The following is a 22,241-nucleotide window of genomic DNA, read 5'->3' as shown; positions in this document are numbered from 1 at the left end:
CCAGTGTAGAAAATAGCCTTTTACTTATTTATGATGATTTTGAATGTAAAACACACAAACGGCATTAGTTGACCTCAGACAACAGTATAATTTTTTTTTTTAAAGCCAGTTCATGACGCCTTTAAAGCTGCAGTCCGTAAGTTGTGCCTCTTTGTCGCCATCTCTGTTTGAAACCTGCATTTGCAGTTATATACTGTCTTTGCGTGGGTTGTGCATCAGCACGGCTCCTAAGTGTGTGGGTTAATCTAATGTTTTAAAATGTATGGCTATCATTCATTCACTGCACTGGTGTGGATACTGTACTTCAGAATCACAGATTCTACATATATGTCATTCCCCAGTCTGTGGAATGCTCTCCCTGACCACCTGCGGACCACACAGACTGTAAATGCTTTTAACCGTGGTCTTAGTTAAAAGCCACCTTTTTAGCAGAGCTTTTAATTGATTTGTTACTTCTTAATTTTTCAGTTTTATTTATTTTATTTACTTATTTATTTATTGTTGTTGATTGTTTTAATTCTGTAGCACTTTGAGATTTAGTTTAATATAAAGTGCATTATAAATAAAATGCATTATTATTATTATTACATATTGGAAGTTTCCCCACAAAATGTCTTCTGAACAATTAAGTAACATGTCTGCCACTTTTGTTCTGACCAACTGAGAAAAAAGCCTTACAATAAATTGTGCTACCAACGCTGATGAAATCTAACGATTGCTTGGCTCATAATCACATCAACTTCGCAAATTATTATTATCGTTATACTTTTATACGTTTAACTGTTCTCAAATTATTAATGTTAACAACATCAGCATTGTGTGACTATGTGTATTTAGTATGTATTAGCGTTGCCATGTAGAAGTGTATATTTCAATTTCCATACAGTCTAATCTTTTGCTTTTGACTACGAGTGAACAGTTGTCACTGATGATTGTAATTTTTTGGACCTTTCTTGATTACAATACGCCATCAAAATTATAAGTTTAATTATTCCAGCTGCTGTGAGAAAAGGCTATAAATGATCCGCCACCTGCAGCATCCTCACATGCGATACTACAACTAGCCGGACTCCTGCTTTATGGATACAGACGTGATGTGAAGGCATGCTCGAATTGCCTGTGGAAATCCACCATTACCAGTCATATTTTAACACATTATTACAAGCTTACCGTTGTGACTTGGCTAAGATAGATTTGAACACTGGCTGATTATGTACTTGCTCAAAAATTAATTTTGGATCCAAAAAGTTACAGACTGCAGCTTTGATGAAATAAAAACTTATCATAGGAACAGATTATTGTTTATTTATTTACTAGCTGGTATTTGTATACATATGTATATCCAATATTTCTGATAGTAACCAGTTAAACCGTACAGGTTTGATGGCGCTATCCACTACTGTATCCAGAACCTGCAACTTGTGGCCTTCCTCAACAATAATTAAAACATTATCAAGTTACGAGATGCATAATAACTAACAGCTTATAGGTGTGTAATGGGATCCAAAATAACCCTTCAATTTATATGGGGAAAAACATTCCATAAGGCTCTTTATGGGAAAGTTCCAGCTAAATTGCAGCATTGTCGTTTGAATATACACAAATTCCTTAATTGAACATTCGGGAAACATCGAAAATATTCTTCAGAGAGGATTCCGTTGTGTGCAACATCTGCATGATGTGCATGTGCATCACCAGAGGGCGCGTGCACCGGACACGAGGACTGCTCTGCTGCTCCATTAGTCAATAATATGGTCATATATCTGCCATTTCTGCACCCCTGAACTCAAGGAAACAGTACAGATATTGCAGTAATCAGCAAATGGACGTTTCCGTGTGAATGCAGCGCTGGTGTTCGTGCTGCTAATCTCATGCATCTGTGTTCCTCGCGCAGAGTCTGCTTATGAAATACACGGGAAGACCAGGGAGGATTCCATAAAGGATTTGTGTGCAATCCAAAACATTATCTCGTGTAGATCAGGTAAGATGCCCACAGAGCTTGATTTAAATTCCAGCAACAAAAATGTCTCTCATATGTTTGCTTTCGGTTCCCCCCCTTTAAATATCCTGTCGCGTTTCATCGTATTCTACACAAAGTGCAAATATCTCATGTATATGGACGGATCTTTTTTACATTCCAGCTGCTGCCATTTTGTTGTTTTAACCCCCCCGTTTCGATCGATCATTCTAATCATATTTTATTTTTAACCACTTGCACATTTTAAATGGTGTATAGAAAAAAAATGTATTGACAATTGTAATTAAATCTGACAACAAAACAGCAGATTAAATTATCAAATAAAATCAGGCACAATGCACACACTTATACGAATGATGCTATAACACGTCATTGTCAGAAAAAAAACAGATTTATTCAAGTGGTGTTTACTGTTCACTGCAGAGCCAAATAACGTCCAGCTCATGGTCCAGCTCCACATTACTGGAGGGGTGGAGGGATAGTGTTATGGGTGGGGTTAGGGTGTGGTTGGACCTTCCAGCTCCACCCATTTCATCCAAATTATATCAAGATAGGAGGAGCTGGACTTCACACTCCACCCATGAGTGAGCAGTGAGCAGCCTCTCGATTCATGGCATAAATTAATAATTATATATATATAAATACACAAAATAATTTTAAAATGCCAGTCGGTGACTATTCCCGTAAACACAGTCAGTTATGTTTTAAAAGGGGATCAAATGTCTGTGTTTTGTTGGCAATCAGAGTGTAAGTGTATATAAAATGTAAACAAACGAATGTATAATGAATAGAAAGTTATTGGGGGAGGGATAATGCCACAAATGTATTGTGTGTTTGTTTCTTCAGTGTCCCCACTGCACGCCTCCCTAAATTTTGGTTGTTTTCGCTAGAGCTTATCTGCCTTTTATAAATCTAATGATACTAAGACATGTCTGAGATATGAAGGATGCAGTACTACTCTGTAGGTACTCAAGATTAACATGAGATTGGCTGAAACTGTGTGTGTGAACATAAACATTTGAGAAAGAGCAGCCTAATATATCGGTGGCGAGAGGTGACTTTTTTTTAACCGGGTATGCTGGGTGGCTCGTTATGTCTATGACAAAATGTCAAAAATGCTTCTGGTGCTGATATACGTCGGATGAGTTTATATAATAAGCGAGATGCTTACTTTCGCTCTAGAGTCTAGACAAGCTGTGTCTGAAATGGAATACTTCTCTACTATAGTAATTGAAAAACAGTAGGCGAAAAGAACCTGGATGACCTACTACTTCCGGCGAGATTCTGATGCGAGTATACAATGGACACTTAACTATCACTTTTTGCACACTGCTAAGAGAAAAGTGTTTCTGCAAAATAAAACCGGAAGCTGAGGGTAACGCAGATATGATGCAATTGAAAGCGACCCCCTCAGACTTCCCGGTTCCTTAGTTAAAATAGCAATTTTCATGATTTACAAATAGTTGGAAACATTTGGAATATTGCAAGTACTCACCTGAAAAAAATATATAAAACTGGCCTAGTGGTTTTTGGATATTTTACTGAAACATTTTTACATAGTGCACCTTTAATGTTCACGAAGGTGTTCATATGTAGTACCTACTCACATAATATGCGATTTAAGACGCAGTCAGAGTGTTAGCTCACTGTTCAGTTACCTACTCTCAACTCATGACACATAGGCATAGCAACACAGCTAAAGTATTCCTAATATGTTTGACCTTTTATTGAAAGTATGCCTTCTCAAGCACCTATAAAAGCTGTTGAATTGTTCAGTTGAGTCAGATTGGAGAAACACATATCCTAATGGAGAAAAGGAAATACTATTAAAATAGTTTCAGCCATTATTTCCTCCACTTGATTTAGTCTATTTAGTTTGTATCAGAAACGATGTGATTTTCGTGATCGAGATCTGACAGCAACACATTTCTCTATCTTTCCAGCTCGGGTGAGTGTTACGCGGACAGTTTTCCCTGCGCATTAAATCCCTCATATGCCAGCAAAGAGCAAACCAATGAGAACATTACCGTCATCTGCAAATCAATAAATGACGGACAGGTACATACGTACACTTAATCATGTAAGACACCTCATAATTTATATAGTGTTAAATGTTAATTAGGGAGTCCATGAATGGCTTGGGCATTTGCAGCTTATATGGACCAGCAGCTGAATCTAAAAGCCATTTTGTTCATGGCCAAATTCTCCAACACATTTACTTATATTGATCACATTTTGATAAAGAAAGAACTATATATGCAGGCCAAATATTGAGAAACAGAAATGATCAATTCATTGCTTAGCTGGGTCTTCAGGCTATGCAGTCTGTTAGTTCACCTCAGCTCCTGATAAGAGTCGTTTGTTCTTTTGTGACGTCATATCCCCAAACACTGAAGCTATGCTGTCTGTACCGGAAGCAGAAATTATTAGTTTACCTCCCAACCTCCCAAGTCTTTGTTTCTGTTCTGTCATTTCTGTTTCCTGTACAGAATATATGATGTTGCGCATGTGTGGTCAACACAAAATGAACAAATCACTCTCTAAGACAACTTGTTATTCCCGAGTCATATTAAGATTTGTTCAAAATTAACAAATCATTCATGATTGACCCATCACTAGTTACTTGCAGTCTGGGGGAAAATTGAGAAAGGCAACATAAAGGTGGACATTTTCCACATTTCGTAGTGACACTCGTACTGTGTTTGTGGTTAGATGCAATATTTGTCATATACTGTACATTGACATCCCTCAAGAAAGTTTGCGCTCGCTCACAAAACCTTAGCATTCGCTCGCAAAACGTTTTGCATTCCCCAGAAAAGAACATGTAAACACCCCTTAGCACTTGCCATCAAGGGAAACCCTACCACCATTTTGAAGTGCATTCAATTTCATTAGAAATTTGAACACAAAGTTTCTCTGTAGAACCAAAACATTTGCCTTAGGACACAAGCATTGACTTATTATTTTCCCACCCATCTCATTTTCCTCCATGTCCCTTTAGGGGCTCCATACTCCTGCGGTACTTTGATGGCATATATCACAATGACATGGTGACGGCCCTTTTGAAATCATTGCATTAAGTCGAATGCACCTAATTCGTTATCTCATAATTCATACATTTCAAAATCTTTTAATCATGGCTGAGTGTAACTTCACTTTTAGACCTACACCTGTGAACTTCCTTAAGCCCATTACATTGGGGACACTGTCATTTTGACGTGCATTCATCTTCATCAAGTGGATGAGGGACGTTAATTTGGACAGACACTTGACCCTGCGATTTTGACAGAGGGAGCGAGTCTACATGATACATTTCATGTACATATACACTTCAGGTTGATCTATAGACCACAATGCACCACAACTGTGACATCACAGCTGGTTGTGTTTAATTTACCCCACACAACTCTAGTGTATGATATTGGGGCTGGGCCATTATTATATATATTAGATTTAACCCTAACTATCACACAAACCTGTGTGATACTAGCAAAAACTAGCAAAACTATTATGCTAGTTTTAAAGGGGTGGTTCCGTGTTTTTTTCCAGGCTTGGTTGTGTTTAGTGGGCGCAGTATAACGTGTTTTAATGTGTGTGTTTTTTTTAAACACTGTATTTTCTTATATTTTCACTTTATTCCACACCTCTGTCTCCACTGTCCTTTGAACGGCTTGTTTGCTTCCTGCTTCTATGAAGCCCATCCCTCCGAAAAACTTAGATTGGTTAGATGGCCAAATGTAGTTTCCTGTATTTTTATTGGCTGAAGTGCCAAGCACAGGTTGTCCGGAAACGCCACGCCCCTTCCCATTACGGGCAGAAGTCTCATCTGCGGAGACTAGCGAGCGTTTATGATGTCACCAACCCATGAAGAAGCTCGTTGTAGTCCAAACCGGCCGTTTTTTGTAGGCAATAAACTGACATAACTTTAAAAGACAATATCTCCGTTTGCATTGAACTTTCAGCGCTGTAACTTTGCAGATACTGTTTATGCTCAAGCAGCAACATTACACACACTAACTAAAGTTAAAAAAGTGAAATCGCACGCATCCACTCCTTTAAAACTTTGCAGGAGGTTTGCATTCACTTTATTAATAGGGTAATTTTCAAAAATCTATAATAAGGGCTCTTTAAAGATAAGCATCATCTGTACATGTTTTACATTAGATGACATTTAACCCTAACAAGTATGACAACTAATGTGGTTATAAATGTGGCTTCCTTGGACCTTGCTTGCAGTTCTTTCTGAAGCTGCACAAGAGACTGTTTAAGAGGACGAGATGAGATGGAGAGACGGTTTAATATTGCTGAGGTCCTGGTTGAGTCTAGTAAAGAGAAAAGAGATGCGATCCTACATACAAGTGATGGATGCATGGAAGAGGAAAGAGATGCGACCCCGCATACAAGTGATGAATGGATGAAAGAGAAAAGAGATGCAACCCTACATACAGGTCCTTCTCAAAAAATTAGCATTTGTGATAAAAGTTAATTATTTTCCATAATGTAATGATAAAAATTAAACTTTCATATATTTTAGATTCATTGCACATCAACTGAAATATTTCAGGTGTTTTATTGTTTTAATACTGATGATTTTGGCATGCAGCTCATGAAAACCCAAAATTCCTATCTCAAAAAATTAGCATATTTTATCCGACCATATAACAAAAGTGTTTTTAATACAAAAAAAGTCAACCTTCAAATAATTATGTTCAGTTATGCACTCAATACTTGGTGGGGAATCCTTTTGCAGAAATGACTGCTTCAATGCGGCGTGGCATGGAGGCGATCAGCCTGTGGCTCTGCTGAGGTGTTATGGAGGCCCAGGATGCTTCGATAGCGGCCTTAAGCTCATCCAGAGTGTTGGGTCTTGCGTCTCTCAACTTTCTCTTCACAATATCCCACAGATTCTCTATGAGGTTCAGGTCAGGAGAGTTGGCAGGCCAATTGAGCACAGTAATACCATGGTCAGTAAACCATTTACCAGTGGTTTTGGCACTGTGAGCAGTGCCAGGTCGTGCTGAAAAACAAAATCTTCATCTCCATAAAGCTTTTCAGCAGATGGAAGCATGAAGTGCTCCAAAATCTCCGGATAGCTAGCTGCATTGACCCTGCCCTTGATACCCTGCCCCTGCCACAGTGGACCAACACCAGCAGCTGACATGGCACCCCAGACCATCACTGACTGTGGGGACTTGACACTGGACTTCAGGCATTTTGGCTTTCCTTCTCCCCAGTCTTCCTCCAGACTCTGGCACCTTGATTTCCGAATGACATGCAAAATTTTGCTTTCATCCGAAAAAAGTATTTTGGACCACTGAGCAACAGTCCAGTGCTGCTTCTCTGTAGCCCAAAAGTGGCTTGACCTGGGGAATGCGGCACCTGTAGCCCATTTCCTGCACACGCCTGTGCACGGTGGCTCTGGATGTTTCTGCTCCAGACTCAGTCCACTGCTTCCGCAGGTCCCCCAAGGTCTGGAATCGGTCCTTCTCCACAATCTTCCTCAGGGTCCGGTCACCTCTTCTCGTTGTGCAGCGGTTTTTGCAACACTTTTTCCTTCCCACAGACTTCCCACTGAGGTGCCTTGATACAGCACTCTGGGAACAGCCTATTCGTTCAGAAATGTCTTTCTGTGTCTTACCCTCTTGCTTGAGGGTGTCAATGATGGCCTTCCGGCAGTCTGACCCATGATTGTGGTTTTGAGTAATGAACCAGGCTGGGAGTTTTTAAAAGCCTCAGGAATCTTTTGCAGGTGTTTAGAGTTAATTAGTTGATTCAGAGGATTAGGTTAATAGCTCGTTTAGAGAACCTTTTCATGATACGCTATTTTTTTAAATTTTCGTTGGGTTTTCATGAGCTGTATGCCAAAATCATCCATATTAAAACAATAAAAGACCTGAAATATTCCAGTTGGTGTGCAATGAATCTAAAATATATGAAAGTTTTATTTTTATCATTACATTATGGAAAATAATTAACTTTTATCACATATGCTAATTTTTTGAGAAGGACCTGTACAAGTGATGGATGGAAGAGGAAAGAGACCTGGAAGGACAAGTTGAGCCAATCTGGACCAACCAGGCTTGCTTGTTCCAATGCCGAAGACATAAAATCCAAATTTGAATTGTTTTTCCCAAATAACATAAAAAAATATTCTGATTGAAATGTACAATTTAGAGGGGAAACGTGTGTTTCGTAAAGCCTGGAAGGACCTGGACTGGACGGACATACAGGCCTATTTTGGTCTGTTGATTCTGGCGGGTGTGTATCGATCCCACCATGAGGCCTTGTGCAGTTTATGGAACGGTGTGTCAGGAAGGGCAATTTTTTGTGCTACCATGCCATTGAATACGTTTCGCATAATGTCAAGGGTCGTTTGCTTTTATAGAAAGGTTACAGGGTCTGTCCGACAGAAAAAGGACAAGCTGGCACCAGTACGGGACATCTGGGAAAAATGGGTCGAACGCCTGCCGCTTTTGTATAATCCAGGTCCAAACGCCACTGTGGACGAGTGCCTGGTCCCTTTCAGAGGTCGCTGTCCCTTCAAACAATACATGCCAAGTAAGCCGAGCAAGTATGGAATTAAAATCTGGGCGGCGTGCGATTCCAGGTCGAGCTACGCATGGAACATGCTGATCTACACTGGCAAAGCTGCCGACAGCAAGCCAGAAAAGAACCAGGGCATGCGTGTGGTCTTGGATATGACATCCGGTCTCCAGGGACACAACATCACATGTGACAACTTTTTCACCTCGTACGCCCTCGGCGAGGAGCTGCTCCAAAGAAAAATGACCATGATCGGAACAGTCAGATCAAACAAGCCTGAGCTCCCACCTGCGCTCCTGTCACTCAAAAACAGGGCCCGATTCTCGTCCATGTTCGCCTTCACCGACACACACACTCTCGTGTCCTACTGTCCCAGAAAAAAGAAAAATGTGCTTTTGATGAGCACATTTCACAGAGATGCTGCAATAAGCAGCAAAGACCACAAGAAGCCAGAAATAATCCTAGACTACAACCAGACCAAAGGTGGAGTTGACAATCTTGACAAGGTATTTTACTACTTTGCATTATTTCAACCTACTATTATATCGATTTAAAAAAAAATGCATATTGTAGATCTTAATTTCTTTTTTAAAAATGTGTTACGCCTGTAACAACTTTAAGGGTAAATATGAAGTGAACTGAATTGTCAGCTGATGACTAAAGCTTTTGTGGTTTTGCTTGTCATTTCACGTCCAAAGGAAGACAAATTCTTGGCCCATGGTGATTTTGTTTAACATGTTGGACGTCTCCGCCTACAATTCTTTGGTACTCTGGACTGAAATAAATCCTAACTGGAACAAACAGAAGTTCAGCAGAAGGAGACTCTTTCTGGAAGAGCTAGGAGAAGCTCTGGTCACTCCCTTCATGAAAAGACGGCTCGGCGTTCCCCGTACACCAGCCTCTCAGAATATGTTAAAGGAAGCACAAGCATGCTCTTCAGGAAACAACGACATTCAAGAAACCTCACCAGTATCAACACCCTCCAAGAGGAAAAGGTGTCAGGTCTGTGAATCAAAGTCGGGTACAAAAACCAGAATGACGTGCAGTAAGTGTAACATGTACATTTGCAAGTCCCACGCTGTTATAACTACTTACTGCTATGGATGCGTGAAGGTCAAGAAAGTATAAACGGGATTTGACACTGCTTGTGCTGTTTTTTTATTTAATTTATTTTACTTATGATGATACATTCTATTCTTGCTATTCTCTTTAGTAACTTGTTTGCTAATCTTCTGATTATTGCACCTGTTTTCTTGACATTTAATAAAATTACTAAATACTGATGTTTTAAATAAATGATAGGCAACAAAATAATGCATACTCTACATTTTTTTTGATTGTAATATTGTAATCACTGTAATCAATTCATGATTGAATGTTGGTGGTTTTAATAAATGATGCACTACAAAATAAATGAATATTCTACATCTTTTCTTTGTAAGCATATGTCATCAATGCTAAAACAAGTGGATTTTAAAATAAACTTCAACAAAATCAAGCTTTAAAAAAAGATGCCAGACTATCAGAGAATGACAGCCGTGCCAGTATTTCCAAGTGTTCAGAAATCCTTATTGCTTTTATAAAAAGTGTTACCACACAATACAAATATTAAGGCCAAAAAAATATGTATCAATGCAACTTTCATGAAGTAAAATCACTGAAAGCCTTCCTTCTACTGGAAGAAATAGTACCTGACTGTGAAATATATATTGAAAGGACTGAAACTTGTTGTGAACACGCAAACAAGAAGCAACTGACAAATGCTTTGACTAGAGCTCTCAGTGTCAGGGCACGGAAAACCCTAAAATTTTCTAATGGACAAAATATCACTGCAGACATCAAACAGATTTTCTATAATGAACATAGGACTGAGCTGAAGCAAAATGCTGTATCTAAATGCAAGTAACACACTCTCACCTAATCTCTTTCAATACTCTACATAATGTGTGAGAATGCCTCATAAAATTGCCCTCATAATCTTTAATCAGAATTACTTTCCCTCCCTCTTGCAGCGTCATCTCTTCTCTTCTCTGATGACGCGTTTACTGGCGTGAGGGCGGGACAACCTGCCACTCGCATGAGATCCACCAATAGCAAACCACAGCCATCCAATCAATTCCCAATGGACAAAATCAAGTCCGGCTCTACATTTTTTCATTGTTCCAGAAGAAAAAACGAGGATATACATCACAATAGGGAAGATAAGATTATCACCGCCAAAAGTGTGCCATGGGTTTGGTGAGGGTTAATTAAAGGCCCACTGAAGTGCCTTGAAACGCGCCGCATTATTCAATGTGTTGACGTAATTTCCCCTAAAAACTTCTCCCCTTTTTTGAAACAGCCAATAGCGTTTCCTATTACATATATAGTGTGCTATGTGCCTTTCACCATGTAGAAATGAGTAAATGTGTGTTAACAACTGACCGATTTCAGCCGCAACTTCAGCAGCGTAGGGGGCGGGCTTTAGATTCTATAGAGCATTTTGATTGGACAGAAAATTTGACGAGAAAGTGAAGTCTGCGATGATGTCACCAAAATCTGAGATTCGTTTTAACGGAAGTGGGAGACTGTACATTTTGAATGCTTTTATCTCCTAAATGCAAATTTTGTCAGTTTTGGAACATACCAGCTTATTCATAACTTTAAGGCTAACACAGTCATACTAAAAACTAAAAAAACTTAAATTTTGATTTCAGTGGACCTTTAATGGGAAGACTAAATAGCAAGTTAACAACATGTTGTCACAACACATTAAAACTCAACAAAAGAGTTGAAAATGTTTTTTTTTGTGTGTGTGCAATCAGTTGTGTCTGTGAGCATCATAACACCTGAAGTGTTTACCAAGCTTTGCTGAATGATGATCTGAAAATAAGTTGAGTATTAAAAACTGCTAAAAATCAGTTAACAAATATACATAATATTATTTGTACAACAGTTATTATTTTGGATTAAATGTAAAAATGCTTAAACATGCTTAATCTTTATGAGAAATATACTTTGTTTTAATAAATAGAAAATTAATTACTTTCTTAATGTAAAAATACAAAACAGAATTCTATTGGTTGTTGTTTTCTTGATAGTGTAAGTAATGTTTACTTATTTAACCTGAAAAATGTGTTAACTTTACGACAACAGTAGGGTGAGTAATTTGAAAATGTTTTGTATGTTATTTTATAGATCGACTGGAGGCCAGTCCAGATGGCTTTCATGTCCAGACTGTCTCGGTCACGGAGTAATTCCAGGTCTCCCAGCAGAAAGAGCTCAGAGAAGGGCTCTCCTGTGCTGACCGTTTCTGAACTCGAGCGCCTGCTCTACACAGGGAAAACTGCCTGTAATCATGCGGATGAAGTGTGGCCAAGACTCTACATCGGTGACCAGTGAGTAGCCATGCTACTCACAATATATACAATACATGTGGTTTTGGTCATGCTTTGTACAGGATATTGAACAGGAGATTACGATTTATTTGCTTATATAAAAAAGTACTAAATTTTTCCAACAAAAAAAAAGCTATGTAGGGATCAGGGGCGTGTTTAGGATTTTCATTTTAGGGGGGCTCAGCCCCCAGTGAGGTAGGCCTGTAGAAAAAACGGTAACACTATTTAGTTTAGGGTCCAAATTGCGCTATTAACTAATAGCTTACAAACATGCATACCCAGAAGATATTGGCTGTTTATCATTACTTATAAAGCAAATATTAACACCTTACTGCATGGCCATACTGTACATGCATTAATCATACCCAATAATGTAGGCAGGTTTATAGATTCCAAATGTTAGGGTGGTTCGGGGGCATGCTCCCCCGAGAAAAATTTGATTTCTATGATCTACATATGTGCATTTTAAGATGTTCTGAAGGCCAAAAAATTAGATAACAATAGCTTGAAAACCATGTCACTGGACAGTAAATTATTTGTCTTTCTTATTTCCAAATCTCTCTTTTTCTCTGTTTTTATCTTGCCCTGGCTCTTCCCCTTATAACACTGAGCTTTGACTGATATAGTTTTTTCCGTTTCTGTCAGTGAACAAAGTAAACATATGGTTTATATATTAACATACTGATATTTATGTTTCATGAATAATTTTCTTAGACACGTTAATCTACTGTTTATTAAAGTTTTAAGTTTATTAAATTCACAATATGAACACATTCATGACTAATGCCCAATACTGAAAAACGCTGAGGTTTTTTTTATTTACTGAAACTTACAAATAGAATTATATTAATTTACAATATATACACATTCATTATTAATCTTATGCCTAATCTGGTGAAAATGGCTTTGTTAATATTTCTTGTTCGTTAAAGCCAACATTATGAATCACATAGGCATATTTCCAGTTAAAAATGGCGAAATTAGACAAAAGTTTATTCATTTGCCTAATTTTTTTTCTTTTGTTTAACATTTCTGACTTTGAGCAGCAGCTGTCAAACATGAATGTTTAGTTTAGCTGCTTACATTTATCTTACTTGACGTCGAGTTGCGCTGCTAAAATTTGCGCTCAGCCTCAGCAGTTTCTGTGTGACCATAAAGCCCGCCTACTCTGATTTGATTGGTTTTATCAAATATTTTGACATTGACGAGCGGTGATAGACCAATGACGCTCAGATTTACACACACACACACCTCTGCTTCGGACATGCACTGCGCTCTGCTCAGAGCTGCTGCGGATTTGAGACAGTCTAAAAAAACAGGACGAAGCTGAAGCCTCCCGCCAGTTTCATATGTTTTAAAGGTTAATCACAATTTTTAGGGGGGCTGAGGCGTAAATTTGACCTAAAAAGGGCCTAGCGACGCCTATGGTAGGGATCATAAATGCTTTTAATAATGCATTTAAAGTGCCTCTTTAAATTATGCTTTCTTCGAATATTCTCTTTAATACAGCGTATAATATACCTGGTTGTGAATATAAAAGATCTGCAGAAGATCAAAGTGCACAACAAATAAAGTCTCCTAAAAGAAAGAATCAAGTTCTCAAACAAGTCATCAGCAATTCCAGTCTCATTCCCATAACATACCTACGTAGGTTTGTAACAAATTTGCATAATGCCAGTCTATGGTCTTCACTGGCTGCCCACAAACATCTACTTTGCCCAGCCCTCAAACACTGTAGTTGTAATTGAGACTAGAAGAGTTTGGTTTGTGTTGTCAACATGTCAAGAAGATGCTGTTTTCTGCACTGCGAAAGCAAATCCACTTTTCTGCACTTCTAAAGGCTGGACCAGTGTCCCAGTGCCATTGATCGTATAACTGTATCAAGTGCTGAGGAAGATTCGGAGCTGAAGTGCAGGTAATAGCGTTTGTTTCCGAAAAACAAAACAGACTGGGCCATCTGACCAATCAGAGTAGAGTAGACCAATCCCAACAGAACAGACTGAGCCATCTGACCAATCGGAGTAAAGCAAGCTCTTGGAAAGGAGGGCTTTAGAGAGACTGAATCTTTGAACAAACCATTTCTGACTCTGAGAAATTATGTGATGTGCAGAGGTGGACAAAGTGCACAATTTCATTACTTGAGTAAAAGTAAAAGCACTACTGTTCAAATATTACTCCGTTACAAGTGAAAGTAGTAAAAACAGATTTTTACTTGCGTAAAAGTACAGAAGTATTTGTTTTCAAAAGTACTTAATTATCAAAAGTAAATTTCCTTTTTTTATGTCAATCTATTATTGTTTTATTATTGTTGTATAAATGCACATTATGCCATAATGGTTTAAGCCAGTCAGTGATGCTCCAGCTGACATACTAGCATACGACTAACTTAAACTCATTTCAAATCTTGTATAAAAGTTGCAAAGCTCTTTAAGTACTTTAAGGCCGAATGCACGGATCCAATACACTGATACACATCTGGTATTCTAACTGTTTACCTTTACTTAAGAAATTATCATGTTATACAAATGAACATTTTGACATCCGTCTTCTTCCATTTAGAAGCTATAGCTATAAACTATAAATCAGGGTTCAAAAAATGCTGGGAAATCAACTTCACATGACCCTACAAGAGTGATTCCTGATAGGATTTCTGCACAAAAACAAAAAACAAAGAAAAAAAAATCATCCACTAACTTTAAAAGTTTCTACAGAAATGACTTTTGACTTTGAGGAATTTGGCAGAAATGTAGTGGAGTAAAAAGTACGATATTTGTCTTTCAAATGTAGTGAAGTTACAGATACTCAAAGATACTCAGATACTTAAAAAGGAAACTTAAGTACAGTACTCAAGTAAATGTACTTAGTTACTGTCCACCTCTAGTGATGTGCAATCTATATACATATATTATGAGAAAATTATAAGTGTTAAATTATTAAGTGTTTAACATTTGATGCATGTAAACCTATCGTAGGAGAAAGTTAGGAACATTTAATATAGCATAATAAGGGCATTTCTATAAAGCATGACAAAATCCAGTAACTGATACAGTAAAAGTTAGAGGTAACTTATCACCTGCACAAATTCGTAAACTAGTAATTGCCAGTAACGGTTGTATCATGTACAATTTTAACACACACATTTTTAATGCTCATTTCAGAGAAATTGCCTCAAACCGGAAAGAGCTTATCAAGCTCGGGATCACACACATTCTCAACTGTGCTCAGAGCAAATGGAGAGGCGGTGCAGAGCATTACGCTGGCATGAACATCACATACCACGGCATTGAAGCTCACGATTCGCCCTCCTTCGACATGAGTGTGAACTTCTACCCAGCGGCCGAGTTCATTCATAGAGCCCTTAGTACTGGAGGTCAGTTCTTTCTTCCAATCAGAGGTTTAAACCATTCTTAGTCTTATCATGAAAAAAAGGATCAAAATAAAAGCAAAAAGGGCTTTACATTAGGGCTTTTTATTCTTAATTTCCTTACAACAACAAATTATGTACTGGTTTAGTGTGCAGACTCATACTTGAGTGTGCATTTTTTAATTATTTTTCTTTCCTTTTTTCTTTTCAAGTTATTTTCATTTTCCATTTGGTGTGATGTATAACATATTTGTGCTTGTATGCAACTTTTGAATTTATACTATGAAATTTTAATAAAAAGTTTCAGATATGTGTGCATACACGTGGGGTCCAAAAATGTGAGAAATGTTCATTCTCTTCTAATTCATGTCATGACACATTACATTATCAGTATAACACTGTGTGAAAGTTGAGTTGAAAATTTTAACTCCATTTAAAAATGTTTTAGAATTTGATATGCATTTTTTTAAATGACAGATACTCAGTGTATTCTTTTATAATTTTGTAGGAACGGTTCTTGTGCATTGTGCCGTTGGGGTGAGCCGATCTGCTACGTTGGTTCTGGCCTACCTCATGATTCGGCAGAACATGACTTTAGTGGAGGCCATCAAGACTGTGAAGGACCACCGCGGCGTAACACCAAACCGCGGTTTCCTACGTCAGCTCAGCGGTCTGGACAGTGTTCTGCGTGCCAGCCGCAATGCAACATAAACTCACTGGTAGCGTTTGAACTTCAACCTTTCTGGCCCAGGCCTGGACCTAGTGCGTTTTTATTGTAGTAAAAAAAAAACAAGAGCAGAATGTCTTCACATACAGTGAGTTTATTCCAGCTGTCCTCCTGCGGTCAGTAGAAATGCCTTATTACATCAGGAACTCTAGAAACGTGCGTAATGCCTTATTCACTGTTAACCGTTCACATCTGTTCACATGACCACCCACTGAAATGTTGCGTTTTTAGAGAAGTGATCCACTTGTTTTTCTTAAAGCAAGCAGGAATGCTTAAGAAGCCATTCACACATGACATGTTTTTGAGATGCAGGGCAGTGGAATTAAAAAGAAAGAAAAATGCACGGTGCTGAGAGTTGAACTATTAATGCTGTGTTGTCATGCACTAGGCAAGCCGCTGCAAAGACATGAGCGCAATGGGGAAACACATCCATCTAGAGCATGTTTAAATGGAAAAAACAATGGAACGCAGCGCAGCAGAATCTGTGTCAATGGCTCCTTAGGTACCGTATATTCCGGACTATAAGTCGCACTTTTATTAATAGTCTGGCTGGTCCTGCGACTTCCAGTCAGGTGCGACTTATATATCAAATTTAATTCATACTGACTGACAAGAATAAACATATAGCCGCCAGAGGGCGCTCTATGCTGCTCCTGTAGCCTACCCCTAAAAAAAAAACTGAAAACAGAAAAAAAAACTCTTACCTGAAATATTAACTTAAAGACAATAACTTGGAAAGACTGAACACAAACAAAATGCCCCCATAAAGAAAATCTTATTCTGCAAAATACAAACTGCATGTAGTAAAATATACAGCCGAGAACGTTTCACACTGCTACAGCGTAGTCTCGCGCGGCTAAGCCTCTCCCGGCAGAGAGTTCAAGCATCTGTGGACTCGTTCCTTCAGCTCTGGCCATCTTGCTCACAGTCCGCGATTAGCTTTCTTTGTTTTCTTCATTACAGTTAAAGTAACGTCTGCTTTTCGCCAGTCCCTCACAAGTTCCTCACTCACTTCAAACTTTCTTTCTTCTGCTCGGTTATGCACAGTGAGCGGGCACGAGCGAGTGCACGCATGCGCACGCGGCTCCCGCTCTGCTTCTGCCCTAATGCGACTTATAGTCCAGTGTGACTTATATATGTTTTTTTCCTCTTCATGACACATTTTTTGACTGATGCGATTTATACTCCGGAGCGACTTAGTCCGGAAAATACGGTATACACCAATTTTTTTTGCAGTTAAAAACTCGGACACAGGTCTAGAGACTTGTTTTTTAAAAGCTGAAATTCTTTTAACTTGAGTGCCGAACTCAAAATATTTAGAACAAGGTCATGCACGAAACACTGCAAAATATTCCAGTGCAACAGTTAGACGTGTCAGTCTGGTGCGTTTACATAGAAAAACCATCTAGGTTTATGCTTTCCACAAATTCACTGGTTTGTGCATGACAAAATCTCAACTGGACAGAATGTTCTAGGATCACGGTGATCGATTTTCCAAAGTAATGTGCTGGGAATGAACACGGAAAATACAAACATCTGACATCTTGAACGGAACTTAAAGGGTTTACCCAAAAATGAAATTTGTCATTAATGACTCACCCTAATGTCGTTCCACACCCGTAAGACCATCATCGCAACAGTTATTTTATATTTTATACAAGTGATTTCAGCAGTTCGGATCACGTCAAACTGCCAAACTGCTGTAATCACGTGACATTGGCGATCCGAATCATTGATCGATTCACTGATTCATGAACCGTTTGAATCTTTTTGGAGGAACGCAGAAGAGAAGACAATGCTAAATAAAATCATAGTTTTTGATATTTTTGGACCAAAATGTATTTTCGGTGCTTCAAGAGATTCTAATCAACCAACTGATGCCACATATGGACTACTGTGATGATGTTTTTATTCCCTTTCTGGACATGGACAGTAAAGTGGGCATAGACTGTTTATGCTCTGGGGCTAAAATATAAAATATCTTAAACTGTGTTCTGAAGATGAACGGAGGTCTTACGGGTGTTGAACGACATTAGGGTAAGTCATTAATGACATCAATTTCATTTTTGGGTGAACTAACCCTTTAAGCCAGCACCACTATATAAATATTAAACTTTGGCAACATTTGAGCTTCTAACATTAACAATACTGCAAAATGTGCACGTATTGGGTGACCAAAAACATTTGTGACCACCCATAACAATCTAGTGAGCTATACAGAAATGTCATAGCAACTGCGTAGCGGTGCTCTAGCAACCATCCACAACACCTTTATAACCGGCTAGACTAGATCCTAAGGTGCACGCAGTTTTGCGTTTAACAGATCAAACACATCAGTCTAGCGCAAGTTTATATAGAAAAACAGTGGGATGCAAAAACCGGTTCTGTGTGTACAATTCTCTTGCAACTGCCACATACCCCACAATCAATCACAACAATCTAGTACCACCCAGAACACCCTAACAACCACCTAGCAATACCCTAGTTACCTAGCATTACCATAGCAACTTTGGAAGCTTGTTTCTGCCACTGAATGACATTTTTTTTGTTAATTGCTAATTTATATCTCACACTAGAGACTAGACTTTTTTCTCGCAATTGTGAATTTATCTTGCAATTTTTGACTTATTTTCAGAATTGCGTGAAATAAACTTGCAATTACTGAGAAAAGAAGTCCGAATTGCAAGATAAAAAGTCAGCATTTTAAATGTATAACATTAGAATTGTAGAGGGCCCTTTCATACACCCGGCGCAATGTGGTGCCAGGCGTGACAATTGTTTTTTGCTAGTTTACGCACGACGCAGCTATCTTTTTCACTTCCTGCGCCACATTGTTTAAATAGCAAATGCACTCGCACACATCTGTTTGCCCATGGCTGTGCTGGTCTGAAAACAGGGTGTGTTCAGGTGCATTGTTGGAGAGTCGCTATTTTGAGGAACTGAAAATATTTTTTTTGTGTTATTTAAAGAGTGCGTTAGTAATATGCGTCTATAGGCGGGGTTTAACACGATGACAGAAAAGCAACAAATCGTGGGTCTGATTGGTTGAAGGACTATCCAATTGCGTACAGTCATTTGAATAATGCCCATTGAACACACCTCTTGCAGTCTGATTGGTTGAAGGACTATCCAGTTGCATATAGTGTTTTGAATAATGCCCATTGAACACACCTCTTGTGGTCTGATTGGTTAATGGACTATCCAGTTGCGTATTGAGTCATTTGAACTATGCCCGTTGATCACGCCTCTTGTGCAGTATAAAACAGAGCAAACTCCCTAGACCAACGTTCAGTCTTAAAAGATTGAGCTTAGTCTGGTGATATAGCCAGACAAGTAGTCTGCCATGGTCTGAGCGCAACTAGCTTTTAAAAGGAATGGGAGATGAGACTGATTGGTTTATTGCACGTTACAACTAAAACACACCCAAGACTAGGTACAACCCTTTTAGACCCATTTTTTCCATTGCTAATCTAGCAAAAGTGGATCCAGACATGACCTAAGTGCACCTGCGGCATGCTTTTTTTTCTCAATTGTGAATTTATATTTTGCAGTTCTGACTTTTTATAATGTAAATTCGCAATTGTAAGGGAAAAAAGTCAGAAATGTCAGTTTTTTTTATTCCATGGTAGAAACAAGCTTCCATAAGCAACCCCTCAGAACACCATAGTAACCACTTAGCAACAACCCAGAACAATATACTACATAATATTGCCATAGCAACGATCCAGAAAGCCAGATTGTCACAGCACAGCTCATTTTGTCCAGAAAACGTCTCGTTATCGGTGCAGTGTTATAGTTATAATAGGCTATTTGAAAAGTTTGAAAGTATGATCCATCGATTTTGCATTTAAATGCTGGTGTCTCGTGTCTTTTAATGGAGGTAATGTAGCTGATCACATTCATCACAGTGAGTCAGTACATGTGATGTGACAGAGGTGCTCAGTTACTAAAACTAAACTGAGCTGAACTCAAGTGTACATGTGACTATATGCAAATCGCAGTCAGTTTTGTTACACATTAACTTGTTTGATTTATCGTTGCCCTGCTCTTTGGTTTGTCTGTATAAATACTACAAAAAGATGTCATGTGAAGTATTCGACATGTTTCAAGTTATTCAAGTTGTCTCTTTTAAATTATTTTGTATGGTATTGTAAAATCTGGTAGCTACACAACAAGTGCAACCTTCTTGTACTTACAAATCCAGCAAATCCTCAAGTGCAGTACAATGTACCAACTGTAGCTGTATGAAATTACAGTGTGCTAGTATTATTGTCATTTCTGTACATTTGTATTATTGGAGACAGCCGTTTACTGTATGTGTGTTGGTTGTCGTAACATCTAGCCACTGCAACAGCCGGAGCTAAATACTGCCAGGACTGCCAATCCCGTCCACAGAACGTGGAGCTGAACCACACACCAGTTTGTGTCTTAAAAACAAGTATCAATCACTTGGATATTCAACTTGTTTTGGACCAAATTTCTAAGTTGAGCGGGAGCGTGCAGCCAGAGACAAACCCAGGAGTTTGTAAAAAATCATTATGTTGTTATTTATTTATAAAAGCATATGATATCTAATAAACATTGTTTCACTTTGCAAAGAGTTGCTTTTGTGCTGGTTCGGAAAAATAATAATAACTGTTTGAATAGCGGATTAAAATAGTTTTTTTTCCCCACAAACTTTGCAGCAAAATATGTGCAACATTGCCGGCCTAATTTTTCAGGGATTAAATCATAACATTACAAACTTTGATGTGAAGCAAAGAAGTATTTAAAAATCTTGACAAAAATACAAAACTTAATGGCTTTAGTGAGGGAAAGAACTACAATCCCATGAAGCATTGTGAAAAGCCAAATCAAATGAAAAACAATGGGGCAAAATTAAACTATTTAAAAATGTTGATTATATAAACAATATATTTTAAGTTTATTGTAAAATATGCACATATATACAAATATTTAAGTATTCTGAGAGTTTAGGGAGATTGACAACATAATTTGCAAGAGCTTCCTGAAAGTGGGCGCAGCTAAAGAGCGACTCTTGTTTTAGGGATTTTGTTGGAGTTTTCTGTAGAGCATCATGGGTAAAGTCATTTTTCACCACCAATTCAGCAAGGTTTACATGCACATCACTGGCCTACGTACATTACATTCATACAGAGGCGGACAGTAGTGGAGTATTTTTACTTTCTACCTAAGTACATTTTTAAGTATATACTTTATCACTGTTTCCCTTTGGAAAACTTTAACTTCATTACATTCCAAAGCATAATATATAATATCATACTTTTTACTGCACTACATTTCATGAATAAAAGTGGTTGTTTTTTTACCTTTAACTTTCAATTACATTAAACATATTGTACTTTATTACTTGTACTCAAGTAAAATGTGTTACTTTTACATGAGTAAAAGTATACAGCACTACATTTTTAATGTAATTAAGTATTAAATGATATTCAATATGAAACGCAGTGCAGTAAAAATGGCAATATGTTTTGGAATCGTGTGAAGTAAATTTTTTAAGAACACAGATAAAGTTCATGTACTTGAAAAAAAAAAAAGTAAAAATACTCCACTACTGTCCGCCTCTACATTCTTACTATATAGAACATACTTTTTAGCGGTCTTGAAGTAATTACTTAATTAACATAAGTACTCGATTTTAGACACATGCAGCCGACATGAGAAAAAGACATATGTGTACTGGCAATTTATTTTATGGCACATATGTAGCACAAAAAGGTCTATATGCCACTATTTTGAAATATTGAAAATAATAAAAAGCTTTGTGTACAGTAGCTTATTTATTTGGTTTGCATACTTGATATAGAAAAAATGCAGGATTGAACTCACTGAATTAAGATTCTAGTCAACACTGGACTATATAATCATCAGCATTATAAGCTATACAATGTGGTGCTCGGGTCAATTTGACCCGGAGAACATATTCTTTTCCCCGAAAATACTAGTTAATGTTATCGCTTTGGACTGAAACTTAGTGACTTTGTTCCCAAAGGGTATAACTAAATCTAAATCTTTTTTGGGGGAAATTTTCTTACTTTTTTTGTGGGGGTTTTGTTACCTTGTTACACTTGTGGTGTTCCCGGTCAAAAATGTTCTCTTTCAAATAGGACTGGTTTTATATTTTGATTTGCTTCTGAATAATCATAGGCCTCATTTATTTGAGAGTAGGCATTTCATTTTTTGAATAATTTTGGAAATATTAAATAAAATCTGAAGAAAATTGGTATG

At 38.0% G+C, this 22,241-nt stretch overlaps 2 protein-coding genes across 4 annotated transcripts; both read left to right on the top strand.

Annotated features, from left to right (window-relative positions):
• Positions 1-1,578: 1,578 nt before the first annotated feature.
• Positions 1,579-20,587, top strand: LOC137061982 (dual specificity protein phosphatase 26-like). Of its 3 annotated transcripts, none has more exons than XM_067432717.1 (5): positions 1,579-1,981; positions 10,534-10,759; positions 11,699-11,898; positions 15,057-15,268; positions 15,771-20,587. In XM_067432717.1, exons 2-5 carry the CDS (start codon positions 10,751-10,753, stop codon positions 15,971-15,973), a joined length of 624 nt encoding a protein of 207 aa, XP_067288818.1. In that variant the 5' UTR covers positions 1,579-1,981; positions 10,534-10,750; the 3' UTR covers positions 15,974-20,587. The 3 variants fall into 3 exon arrangements, with proteins under 3 accessions (XP_067288818.1, XP_067288819.1, XP_067288820.1); XM_067432718.1 differs by having other exon boundaries at positions 1,583-1,981; positions 10,534-11,393; XM_067432719.1 differs by lacking the exon at positions 10,534-10,759 and having other exon boundaries at positions 1,583-1,981.
• Positions 7,923-9,393, top strand: LOC137061981 (piggyBac transposable element-derived protein 4-like). Its single transcript, XM_067432716.1, has 2 exons — positions 7,923-9,027; positions 9,220-9,393. Exons 1-2 carry the CDS (start codon positions 8,140-8,142, stop codon positions 9,253-9,255), a joined length of 924 nt encoding a protein of 307 aa, XP_067288817.1. The 5' UTR covers positions 7,923-8,139; the 3' UTR covers positions 9,256-9,393.
• Positions 20,588-22,241: the final 1,654 nt, after the last annotated feature.

Source organism: Pseudorasbora parva, chromosome 23, assembly GCF_024679245.1.
Source record: "Pseudorasbora parva isolate DD20220531a chromosome 23, ASM2467924v1, whole genome shotgun sequence".
In the NCBI taxonomy this organism is placed as follows: Eukaryota; Metazoa; Chordata; class Actinopteri; order Cypriniformes; family Gobionidae; genus Pseudorasbora; species Pseudorasbora parva.
The sequence above is the reverse complement of the archived record's forward strand: the minus strand, read 5'-3'. Positions and strand labels throughout refer to the sequence as shown.

Excerpts from the sequence above, each read along its gene's own strand:
- LOC137061981 (XM_067432716.1), top strand. The coding sequence starts at position 8,140 with ATGTACAATTTAGAGGGGAAACGTGTGTTTCGTAAAGCCTGGAAGGAC. Across the intron at positions 9,028-9,219 it reads GAGTTGACAATCTTGACAAG|GAAGACAAATTCTTGGCCCA; the intron begins GTATTTTACTAC and ends TCACGTCCAAAG.
- LOC137061982 (XM_067432717.1), top strand. Across the intron at positions 11,899-15,056 it reads AGACTCTACATCGGTGACCA|AGAAATTGCCTCAAACCGGA; the intron begins GTGAGTAGCCAT and ends TGCTCATTTCAG. Across the intron at positions 15,269-15,770 it reads TAGAGCCCTTAGTACTGGAG|GAACGGTTCTTGTGCATTGT; the intron begins GTCAGTTCTTTC and ends ATAATTTTGTAG.